The 13132-nt window shown below is 39.0% G+C and overlaps 1 protein-coding gene across 1 annotated transcript in view; it reads right to left on the bottom strand.

Moving 5' to 3' along the window:
* Positions 1-13132, bottom strand: part of POLA1 (DNA polymerase alpha 1, catalytic subunit) — a 189114-nt gene that overhangs the window by 121525 nt on the left and 54457 nt on the right. Inside the window, 1 exon segment of the mRNA XM_038163505.1 lies at positions 83-115. Within this exon segment, the coding sequence (XP_038019433.1) occupies positions 83-115 (33 nt within the window).

The raw sequence follows: 13132 nt of genomic DNA, 5'->3' as shown, positions 1-13132 counted from the left end.
GGTTACAGTTCTCCTGGAATAAAAAAATTTCACCAGGTGTGCTCTTTAAGTGTTGTTGTTTAATGAAAATGCTCAGCATTACCTTCTGCACCATCTCCTTGGTATGCATCAAAATCTGAAATAAAAAAAATAACCAAAGATTAGCATATGATATAATTACAGGCTAACACAGGCAAACATATCCATTAGGTTGCTAACTCCAAATGCTCTCACCTTTCAAAACAAAGCAAACCACCTCTCTCCTGGCAACACAGTCACCTCAATCCTCCTATTACATGAGTAAATTCTCGTTTGACCTTGTATTAATGCTATTATTAACTCCCCTAAAACAAGATTAAAACAAATCTCAAAATTGCATGTGCATGCACACATTCTACCTTAGGAAAAAAAGAACACTGAATCAAATAGCTTAAATACAACCTCATCAGCAAGTGCCAGAATGAAGTCTCTTCCAGTAATTTAGGTCAGTTGTCACCTTCATAGCCATTATCTCATTTCTTGAGGTCATTGGATTTTTTCCCAAAAACATCCTGTCTGATTCACTCCAGCCTGGATGGTGCTCACTTAAGAAGACTCAGTCAAAAGGCTGATTACCCTTGCAACGATCTCAAAACGGGTCATCAAAAAGCAAACTCCTTATGGAAACCAGAACTGGGACAAGGAGCTGGGATAAAGACAGGACACAGGTCTTGGAGTCAAGGGGTGTAACCAGCCTTGTCCCTCAATGAAGAATGCATCCCAAGTTCTCCAAATGCTCTGAACAGCACCTCTCTGAACCTGAGAAATAGCTGAAGAGACCTCATGTGAATGGGCTGCTGCTTGCATCTCTGATAGTGCTCAGCACGGTGGAGGTGGGGAGAGCACCTCATCTGAAGCCACAGTGACAGCTGTAGCACAGAAAAGGGACAATCAAATGAGCTTAATGAAAAAAAAGTGTAGTTGCAGCAGCAGGGAAAGCTTGACTTCTGCACAGCTGCATGACAACCAACATCTGGTCCACTCCTTCAGTCACTTGGCCACAATTCCACTGTACCCCCCATTTCCTTCTTATCAACAGCCTGATGCTCTCACACACAGCTCCAGACTCCACCTCCTTGGTTTCAGTCCTTTCTATGGCCACTCAGCAGAAATCTCAGTTTTTCTTCAGCTAATCCAGCTAGTCATATATATTGATACTTTAAATTTTCTTGAGGATTAATCTGAACCACATGTTACAGCAATGATAGATCAGAGTCTGTTAGGTGAACCCAAACAATTTGGAATTCAAAATACAGTCAGGCAACACACTCTGAACAGCTTAAATCAAATTTAGTAACCAAGTCTGACCTTCACTATTTTTCACATAATAAATTGCAATACTCCTTGGCCATATTTGCCAAAAGGCAGAATTAAGACTTGTAGCCAAGAAGCCTGTGGCAAGGAGCTGAGCAGTAGAGATCAGCAGGGATGAGGAAAGAAAAGGGTCAAACAGACAAGAGCTATCCATGCTCAGTGGGAACAAGATCACGTTCAGGGAAATCTCATTACTTTCATAAGGCCAAGGAGTCCAAAATGAAGCCAAGAGTCTTGACTCTTGTGATGCTGACTATGCTATCACAGCAAGGAATTCTGGAACAGGGGAAATCCCCACCTCTACACAACAGCACACAAACAGAATGCCAACACTGTCATTCCTTTAACTCCAGTGGCAAGTTTCTTCAGTATTTCAGAATCTTTACATAACAGTGCAAGTATGATTTTTATGTCTGCAGTTATGCACTGAAAGCTGTATTCCCCTCAAGGCACTGGAAGACAGGTTCAGTTCCAAACTGTGATGTAACTTTGACTCAGCTGAACTCACAACACATGTCCTTATCAGGGTTATTCCCCAAGCACATATGGATATCCACGGATTTACACTCTCTGGGTCAAGTTCAAAACACCCAGTTGATTTAAAGACCATTCACTGGTGCTGCAAACCAGGCACTCAAACAATGTGATGCCTGAACTCTCCTGAAGTCCAAAACTGCAGAAAGCTCAGCTGTCCTCAGTCTTTTTTAGAGAACAGGAAAACTGTGTGCCTTAACTGCAGATTCCTGCACGGAATCTGCACTGACAGATTCCTGTCACTGGAATCAGACACACACAATTCCACTTCAATTGGAAGCTCAAAAAGAGGGTATTCCATTCCTATTCATCTCCTAGTGAGTGATTCAGACATTCAACCCCATCACCTTTCTATGGAGTTTTGAAACTATTCTAAAGACATATCACTGGTACATGATATCAAATTTCATATAAATTAGTCAAAACTCCAACATATTCACCACCTCACAACCCTTCCTCTTATGTATTAGCTAACTCCTACAGAGAGAGGTTATACCTCTCCCTTAGTACTCCAAAAGCAAACAGGAGTCCCTGAAACAAAACTGAAAAATTACACCAAAATGAAGAGTTTATACTGAAAAGAAAGGAAAGCCCATCAATTTCCCCTTGATAATCTCTGGCATTTTCTACTTCACTCTCTGAAATAATTCAATTAATATTGAGAAAGATAACTTTTTGTCCTTTTTAAAAAAGGAATACCCCCTACTAAAAAAAACCCACATTTGTCTGGCTGTGCAAAAACCATTTCTCCATTGTCCCTGAGGACAGCAGTGGTTGTAGGTAATCACAGCAAGAGGGTCACAGACAAGTTGGCTTCATCAAGTGACTGGCATATGCTAGTGCCACCCGTTCTGACAGGAGATCACTTGTAAGTGCCAACAGCTACAAAACAGAAGGTTATAAAGTATTGCTAAATTCATTAATAAGGCAGTCAGTAGTTATCTGATTTCACAGCAACACCTGCATATTTATCCTCTCATTACCAACTGGATGATGGAATTTTTTCAAGCACATTTCAAAAATCTGCCAATTTCAAGTGTAGAAAGAAAAATAAACTTTGTAGTTAATTTTTCCCTTAACAAAGTACAGCTGTTGAGAATAATTGTTCAAGATCTTACCCTGTAATGTCAACTGCAGCAGAACAAAGAGTATTTAATTAGCAAATCTATCCAGTAATTCAACACCTATTATATAAAATGCCTTCGTGATTTTATTCAGGATAATTTGCTAAGAGGGTTATTACTGACATTCAGATGAAATTTAAAATTCCTACGCAAGTCGAGTCATAATAGCAGTAATGATCCCCCCAATCAGGAGATACTGTGTCACACAAGGTTCTTTAGCAATGCAGCAGCCCATTTCCTGACTTCTTAATTCCTGGGCTCAGCTCAGTGAGAGCCCTTCATGCCAATATTTCAGTCAGCAATACATCCTTAATGGGACTCTATTAAAATACCTAGAATAAAAGTGACTTTTTTTTTTTTTTTTTGTTACAAAGAATGACAGCTCTGCTATCATATCAATCCTGAGCAGTTTCTCAGAAATGCACAGCAGAGGAAGGGAGGTGGGAAGACAGAAGAAAGAAGGAAGAGAATAGGAAAAAATGGTATTGGGTAGTTTCCTTTTGCAAATAATACTGCACTGCTTATGAGAGCAGGATTGTCTCCTGTTCCAAGGAGGAAAAATTAATTGCCTGGCAACCCATCTGTACAGCCATACCCCCTTCCCCCAGCAAACATATACCTCTAAAAACCTGTGAACCTCTCAGAACAGTCAACATCTGTGAAACTCCTTTAACTTTTTTTCTTGTAAAAGCCAAGACTAGCAACACACATTCTCTCACCCATGAACTGCAAGTCAATATAAACTCAAAGATCGTAACTGCAGGCAAGCCCTCATCAAACTCCAAAACTCCCTGTTCTAATCCCAGCCCAACTCATTAATTACTTCATTAAATGAGGTTGTGATTTAAGACAGGGAATGATTAAAAAATATAAATACACAAAGAACAGCTTTACTTTCATTTATTACGTCAAGTATTTTTGAAGATCCCTTATGTGAAAGCCTCTGCAGAGTACCTTCTGATGAGAGGATGCTCCTGTGGACATAAGCTAAGAGACAAGAGTTAAAAACCAATGAGAGCCTACAAAATTAATATGCTGATGCCAAGATTTCTCCTGCAAACACACATCTTCTGCAGAATCCTGGGGTCACACACATGAAGGAACAGAAGGGAAGACTTGTGAGCCGACTGAAAAGAATGAGCACAGTCATATAAAAACACTGTACCAGAGAAGCAAAACTCAACACAAAAACTCAAACAAACAAACAAACCCTACCCACACCACTCCTTGTGCATGCACTCTGCATGAGGAGAAAAACAAGCAGTCTTAAGGCCTTGTAAAAAACTGTATTCTTGAAAACCATCTGCAGTTATCTAGAGTAGACCTGATATATTTTTCCACTTCATTTATTTACTTCTGCGATTATGTAGTAAGAAAATAATCCTGTCACCTGCTTTAGTAATTTGCATTAGCTATTCCTTCCCATGGGACAGAGGAGTAAATGAGATGGAAAAACTGTGCTCCAGTAACACCACTCACTACATTAAGTATTTCAGAACCTCTGTATTCTTGTAACCTACCAATTAACTTTGCCATGATTTTGTCTTAAGTAGGCCAGCACTGATAAACCATGGCCACAGGATGCTGTAAAAAGATTTTATTAAGGAGCATCTCCAGAAAAGGTTTCTCTTGCTGGACAAAAAGGCACACATGCCCTTAGCATGAGTGAAAGAAAGATGGAGGCTCTATTTGCCACAGAGAATGAAGAACAGCAATTCAGTCCTTTTATCAGACAATGGACTTGATTTAGAAAAGTTTGAGTGACCAGATTCAAGTAGTTAATAAGTCTGTTTGTTTCAAAGAGCTTTTACTGAGTATTTGCTGTACTTAGACAATACATCCAAAACTTCACTCCTGTGAAACATTAGCAGCATGAGAAATGCACCCAAACTGCCAAAGTTTTTCCTTCTGTGTTGTTTTGGTTTTGTTTTTCTTCAGAAATGCTGAAATTAACTGTTCATACTCCACCCAGCAAAGCTGACAGGCAGTAACACAGCCTTCACAGCTTCTGAATAGAGCAGCAGTGTTGGATGGAACGCCAAAACCTTGGGGAGAATGGTTCCAAGGGCTGAAGCAGTGTACACAAAGATCCAGTGACACATGTTTGCATGCCAAGAAAAGGTAGAACCTTTTGCTTCACAAACAACAGAAGACACAAAAAAAGCAGCAACAGAGATGTGCTGAATAAAAAAAAATAAATAAAAAATTATGTGTACCTTTGTCACATTTTGACAAGAAATGCAAAGATTACAGTAAAACACAGATGATGATGAGAATCAAATTAGAATTTGAAGACAATGTTCCCTTGGTGCCAGAAACAATTATATCCTTAAAATTCTGCAGTACATCTATTTCAAGTACTTGTGGTAAGCTTTGCTGAAGAGAATGGGAGAACCAGGATTATTTTCCTATTAAATTGTGAAATTACTGATTTTTCCACACAGTATATTATAAACCATGCTATACTAAAGCAAATTTCACCTATTTTGGAAAGGGTTATTTTGGTATTAAGATGAAAGAAAGAACAATGAAAAATACTCTTAAAGCACTGAACAAAATGAAAAAAACCACAAACAAACAAAAAAGCAAGCAACAACAACAACAAAAAACAACAACAACGAAACCACAAAGACACAAAAACTTCCGTGTTGGAAATGATTTTACAATCTCAGAACAGAGAAATGGAGTGCTCAACAATAAAGCTGAACACTTGAGTGCATAGAAGGTAACTGACCTGCCTCTGACCCACTTCCCAGAAGTGTTCTGTATTCCCAGAAGCAGCAGGAATACGATGTCCATGTGATAACTAGCTGTGAAAAATGTTGGTACAGCCCGGGCATCTCCTAACCCTCCAGAGAAACCAAACACAGGGACAGTTCCTAGAGAAGGACCAGGGCTCACAGCCCACCCATGCTGTTATTTCCTTTCTAACTCATTCAAAACTGAACACCTAAAATGAAGGAGCAAGGATCCCTGTTTCACTTAATGAAGAAACAAGATCAACAGCATTTAAAATCCCTTGAAGAATGTGGTGCAAATCTTGCCTCATTAACTTTTATGATTCTCTTTTTGTTCCAAAGCATTAAATAAATTTGTGCTTGACACACATTTTGTACTTGAACTGCAAGATGCAAAGGCAGCTTTGCCAAGTAAGATGACTGCAACAGTATCAAAAGCTAACTGTATCACAAACTACAAGTAAAACCCCTCCTAATAAAGAAAGAATATGACAAGCATCATTTACTATTTCCTAATAATACCAAAACATGTGTTAAGTTATTCAATATTTAAATGCATGTGCATTCTCCTTAGAGAAAACAACAGCATTTGTTTCAGTGGAATAAACAAACATTTAGACAGGAAAGCTGTACTTTGCTTTGTTTCCTAAACTGAGCAGGTTTAACACATTCAGCAAAGCATAAACAGTCTTTCACTGGAAAATATAAAATGACAAGAACAATAAACAATTGAAATTAATTACTAATAAATGAAGGTTTCCTTTTTAGTCAGACAAGTTGAAATCCAGTCAAGGTTTAAAACCATAGCACAGACATTTTCATCTGAATAACAGCAAAATCTATTCCAGAGTAGGGAATGACAACCATACCATCCTCCACATCAGGTTTAAAACTACAGTGTTAAAAGCTATCTTTCAAATATATAAGCACGTCTCTCAATCTCAAAGTGACAGAAATGGAAGTACTGTCCCATGTCCAAGAGAAGTTACTCTCATAGCCATAGAACTAGAAGCCCTAGAGAAATCAGGGGGTATGTCTCAGAATCAGTAGAGAAGATGGTTTTTCAAAAACATCAAGTGTGCCTATAAAGCTGAAAAAGAAATAAAACTAATACTCCAAAGACTAAACATTTTTAAGCAGTAGATAAACTCAATGCACAATCTGATATGACAACAAACTCCCTGAGAATCAAATCTTCCCCCCGCTTTGTTTCTGGTGGGGATTTTTTTAATAAAAAGCAAAAAAAAACCCTAGAATTAAAACTTTTCTAAGGTTTTCCTGGTAAGCATCTTTTAATTAATAACCACAACTTGTGTGTTTGGAGAAAAAGGAAGGCCTGGGAGAAGACAAGCAAGTGCTAAAGAGAAAAACAGATGCAGAACATACTTGCACTACCTGATGAGTATTCTTGAAAGAAAAAGGCCTTCTACTGAACAACACAGCCTTCTTCAAGAACCACGGGCATTTTGCAGTAGCTACAGTAAACAGAACAAGGCAATCTCTGACTTGATACAGGTAATATCCACTGAAAATGATCCTGACATTTACAGGAGATAAGAGGACATGGTAGCCTTGGTAATGAATAGATTGTTTGTGGGTGTTGTGTCCATCAAAAAATCTTTATAAGTGGTTTGAACTGCTTTAAAACTGTTCTTTCATTTTGACTAAGTGATTGTCTATCAAAGCAACATTTATGTAAATTCAGAAAAGTGTTTTAGCCTCTAATTAGCCTCCAAAGAAAGTTCTCTTACCTAATTTCTTAAATGTCATGCAGGATTTTCATAAAGCATATAATTTTGTTTCATTAAATTAGATATATTTAGACAACACGACAGGTGTTTTTAGAAAGTTAAACAATACTTATTCATCCTCCGTGGCTGCAGCTGATGTCAGCACCAAGAATTGCTGGGACAAGGAAGGATCCATTTGCCTACATGGGGCAAAATTATCTGAGCCAAGAGGCTTCCCAGGCTGCCAGGAGAGCCTTGAACCAGCACTGAGAGGGGCAGGAGTGCATGTCCATGCTGGCAAGCAAAGGGTGGGACAGGAGAGCAGGAAGGACCATGAAACCAACAGCAAGGGGGCCTCTTCAAGCATGTCCATGTGAATAAGGGAGTGACCTCAGCACAGTGCTACAGACAAAGCTCTTGCACGTTCTAGGTCATCTCTCTGCTCTGAAAGACTTAAAAATAATCTGCTTCAGATCTGACAGATTATGAGCCTCAATGACTAAGCAGGAAGCTACTGTACATTCAGCTTCCCAACTCTACTGGGATGTTTGAGGTTCCACCCAAGCTACTCAAATGCAGAAGATGAGAGATCAAGTGTATATGAATGCCTAGAGGGTTCACAATTGTACTTAAAAAAACCCAGCTCTGGTTTAATTTTTCATTTACCCTCAGAGTAATAATAAAAATTATTATGATATGTTTTCACATTATGTTACTTATACAGGCTATTTTACAAATGCCTATGGACTTTCCTCCTCCCTGCTGTCAGCCTGGAACACCACTCCCTGCCACTCTGTCCTACATTGCATCTCAATCCTCAGTCCCATAAACCCATGCCTTGTTGGGATACTTCCTCCAAGCTTCAGACACAGCTCTGTGTGCAGATTTCCCATCTCTTTTAGCAGTGTGTTTTGTTAAAGCCTTCTTAGGAGATGCCAGGGACAAAAAACCTTACGAGGAGCCACTGAGGTCCCTTGGTCTGTTCAGCCTGGAGGAGACTGAGGGGAGACCTCAGTGCAGTTCCAGCTTCCTCATCAGAGGAACAGGAGGGGCAGGCACTGATGTCTTCACTCTGTGGCCAGTGAAGGGAATGGCGTGAAGCTGAGGCACGGGAGGTTGGGATGGATATCAGGAAAATGTTCTTCATGCAGACGGTGGTTGGGCTGCTCAGGGAAGTGATCAGAGCACCAGCCTGACAGAGCTCAAGAAGTGTCTGGACAATGCTCTCAGGCACTGGGTGTGACTCTGGGGTGTCCTGCACAGGGCCAGGAGTGGGACTCAGCGATCCCAATGGGTCCCTTCCAACTCAGCATGGTCTGTGATTCCATGAAACAGTTTCAGCTCTACGTGGCATGGGTAACATTTTTTGCTTAAGGCAGGACCTAGGGATGGCTCCAAAGATTTGAAAATACGACGAGGAACACGCATGGTTAACAGCATGAAGTCTCAGTCATAGCTCTGATTTGTTCTGAGCCACTTCTTTACAGCACTTGATGAAGCTGGATTGGATAGAGATGGAAAGAGCTCCTGACAGTCTGTCAGAGTCAGACACAGTCTTTTTAGATTATCTCCTAAAAATGAGCTTCCCGAATTCCCTAGATATGTCTGACAAGGAAACCAACAACCAACCAAAACCCAAGACAGAGCTCCTCAGGATATGAAAGTAAGCATTTACAAGGCATGTCAGAAATAAAATCTACTAACCAACCAAACAATTGGAAGATGTATCATGTAGAAATAACTTTTTTTTAAAGGCTCATTTAAACTTTTTAACTATTTTTAAACTAACTACGAGAGAAAATTGCTAGTTAACAATTCTAAATTGCTTGTTAAACAGGGCTTGCAACTCTAAGTCAGGAATAGGAACTGTAGGGTAAGTTGGGGAACTTCACCCTCCAGATTTTTCCCATAAGGATGTACAAGAATGAAAAGAGTACATGTCATTGGAAGCTACTGCCTATCCACAGACATTCACCATACCACATATACCATAATCACATGAGAGCTAAGGATGGAACCATATTTGATGTCAGAGAGCTCCTGCAGAAACAGAAATATGTTCCATGACAATTTTGGGAGTACTCCAATTGAGAAAAGATGAGCTTCATGTCAAAGCAAATTCCTGAAAGAGACCAGCTTATGATCAGCCTTTAGGATTTCAGCAGCTAGGGGTCACTTGGTCAATTACCTGTAACTGTAGTATAGGGCACTTTTAGTACCTTTTGTAGTCTGTCTCATAGCCCAGGACACTCGTGCTGTTTTTAAAAACAGAACGAGGTTAGTGGCTTATCAAGGCATACAGTTCAATTCTGCAGGACTGTGAACTTGTGCAAAGATATTATTATTATTATTTCAGAAGTTCCTTTTCTGCGTTATTCTGTTGTTAAGCACTCCACGTACAGCCCACCCATTTCAGTACTTAGAGGTTTGAAATGAACAGCAGTATGGCTTCATTACTAATGAAGCCAAGTTGCTAAGCTGTCATTGTAGAATCCCACAGGACATGGATTTGTTTGTTACTTGTAGAGAATATGGAAATTTGAAGACTAAGAAAACAGACAAATGTATTTAACCTTTCAGCATGACCCTCTAGGAATCCAATCCAAATACTGACTTTTAGCCACATAACAGATTAAAGTAGCGGAGTTTTGCCACTCATTCAATCCACATAAATCACATAAAAAGATACTGCTCAACAGGAATACATTTCTATTCTAATGATGGAAAAACCTTAATTATAAATGCAAGTTAAGCATGCTACCTCCATAAATCCATTACTACAAGAGAGGCATGCTGATTATTTTTTAAATCTTTAATTTGTCATTTAGACCTACTGTTATCTCATTTGTAAAGAATTCAAAATACATTTGCACAAAACTAGATTTCTAAAACATTAACAATGTTTATAAATGTCTCACTTATTTCCCTACAATTTGACAGGATTGATTTCGTGCTACATACTTCAACTCAATCAATCTTCGACTTTAGAAATTTTCATTTAAATTCCTCATCCCACAAATTCTGTTAAAAAGAAAGAACATCACAACCTAAAGGTTTTGTTTAATCTAAAAACATAGCTAATAAGCTTTCCTACTACTTATTACAGGAGTTTGAATTGTTAATAAAAAACTCAGCTTTCACTCATATGCCAAGGAAACCTTCTTTCAAAGCTCTCTCTTGCTCTCACTTTTCAGTTAAAGGCACCAGCACTGATTAACATTATTGTCACACCAGTCATTCAATATCCTCATTAGAATTATATCTGAGATGAGACCTGCAGGGCCCTGAGCTTTAGTGCCAACACAATAATCCCACCACAAGCACTGGTGGACAGTGGCTTGAGTTCATCCACTGCTGTCACAGATACAAATGTTGCTAAGCTCCTTTTTAATGCCCTTAGATAACTACAGGTGCCTAAAATAACAAACAAATAAAAAACAAACCAATACCCAAACCAGAAGCAAATATAGGGATATGCTGTAGGAATAAAAATCCCTGTAAGAATTTGCTGGTATTTTAAGGTCTGGTTTGAATTAGGAAAAAAAATAAATTAATCACAAAACCATAGGCTGGCTGAAGTTGGAAGGGACCTCTGGAGGTCATCTGGTCCAGCTCCCCAGCTCGGGCAGGGCCACCCAGCGCTGGATTGTCCAGAGCCATGTCCAGACACCTTTGAGCATCTCCAGTGATGGAGACTCCACACCTTCTGTGGGCGAGCTGTGACAGGTCTCAACACCCTCACCGTAAAAACTATTTCCTGATGGATCCTCCTATGTGCCTCAGTCAACAAGGGAAACAACACACACACACAAAATCTATTATTAAAATGACATAAATGCCATGAAAAAAGCCCACAGATACTCCCTTGAGAGGTCTGAAGAATATCAAGTGCCTATTAAAAAAAAGAGAAAAAATCAGGAATATTGAACTTTTTACATATTAAAAAATACATTAACTCTGTTGGATTAAAAAAAAAAAAACACCAACGAAACACACCTGCCCACCAACCTCCAAGACACTGTAGAGATATTGCTGCTTTCTGAAATAGGTAATGCTAATTTTGCTAAGTCTTGATAAGCTGTGAAACAAGAGACCTTAAAGCATTTTCCCAGGAAATACAAATGAAACATGGCTGATTAGTGATGCCTGTTCTCTTCTGCAGGTCATGTTCATTTCTGAAACACAGCACCCCAGAGGCACCTTACGTTTATGAACCTGCACATTTATTTAGACCATAGGTAAACATACAATTATAGGAAGATATTTAATATTCAAAGTCAAGAACCAAGCACAATTTGACTGAGATTAATGAAAATCTTACCCTAAAATGTGATCTAGAATGGACTTCACCTCATCCTTCTCAAGCTTATGCTATTGGCATCTACCATCTTAAAAGGCAGAGATGAGCCTTGACAGTTCTCTTCCTGTAGTTGTTCAGACTAATTCCATTTAACTATGATATATCAACTGTCCCATTCACCTGAACTGCTGTGATTTTTTTTTCAGTTTAAGTTCTACCTTTTCATGAGCACTTGCTCTCCTACTATCCATCCCATAAAAAACTGTCAAAGAGCTGAAATATGGCAAATTCAAAGTATTTGAATATTTATTTGATTAAAGTATAGAAGATTATCCTTATTTGGTTAAAGTACAGAAGATTATCCAGTAGAAGAGAAAGGTAATTAACATCTAATTTCGAAGCTTTTCAAAAGAGCCTCATCCCAGCCACACTAGGAGATTTACACTAAAGAAGTTTCTCATTTTCATTCAAAAAGGCACACCTGGCAGACCAACAGTAACTGGAGGAGAGAGAAAACAGAAGACAAAAAGGCATTCAGATCAAGCAGAAAACATGTTCCTCACTTTCTTCCACATGTGCTTGCAGTCCTATCATCAACTAAGTAACATCTGACTAAATGAGGTACGCTCACCCTAATAGAGAGAGGTAATTTAACAGGTTAGACAGAGGAGAAAAGATATTTGAATTGCCTGGAAGGTGAGAAATATAAAACAACGTACAAAGCCTGTATCAGGCAGACTTTTAGAGTGACTCTGAAAATGGTTTGCCAACACTGCTGGTGGTTGAATTTTCAAGCCTTGAAACAAAATCATTGTGCAGGTAATTTTTCAACAATGGCAAAGCAAAATCTCCAGGCTGAGCTGGTGATTTACAATGGACCTGTCTTTCACCAGGTTACAAAATTCTCAGCAATGACACACCACCATGTGCAGCTGGGACTTCTGCAAAAGATGTTGCCTACTTTGGGAGAACATCAGCTGTCTTTGGTACTAAACATTTTAATTTCCATTTACTTCAAGCACCTTTTTCTCCTAAGGCTCTCCACCATGCTGCAGAAGCCACAATAAGCAAAAGAAGAGGACAGGGGGGAAAAAAGACCAAAGACTTCTACAGGATCCTTCAAGGACATGACAAGTTTTTCAAGTGTCTTGATAATAAAAGGAAATGGTCCATATATTAGAAGAAAATGCCAAAAAAAAGTTGTTACCAATACAGAAATTCTACATTATTAGAAGAGAAAAAATATTGGCTGGTAATGAGTCTTCAAAAACTGGGTCAACTAACATGGACTGAAAATCAGTTTGAGGCTCACGTCAGCCTACTGAAAACGCAATAATCCAGGAAAAACAGCAAGGTCTTTACTTGTCATATCAA

Source organism: Motacilla alba, chromosome 1, assembly GCF_015832195.1.
Source record: "Motacilla alba alba isolate MOTALB_02 chromosome 1, Motacilla_alba_V1.0_pri, whole genome shotgun sequence".
Lineage (NCBI taxonomy): Eukaryota > Metazoa > Chordata > Aves > Passeriformes > Motacillidae > Motacilla > Motacilla alba.
The sequence above is the reverse complement of the archived record's forward strand: the minus strand, read 5'-3'. Positions and strand labels throughout refer to the sequence as shown.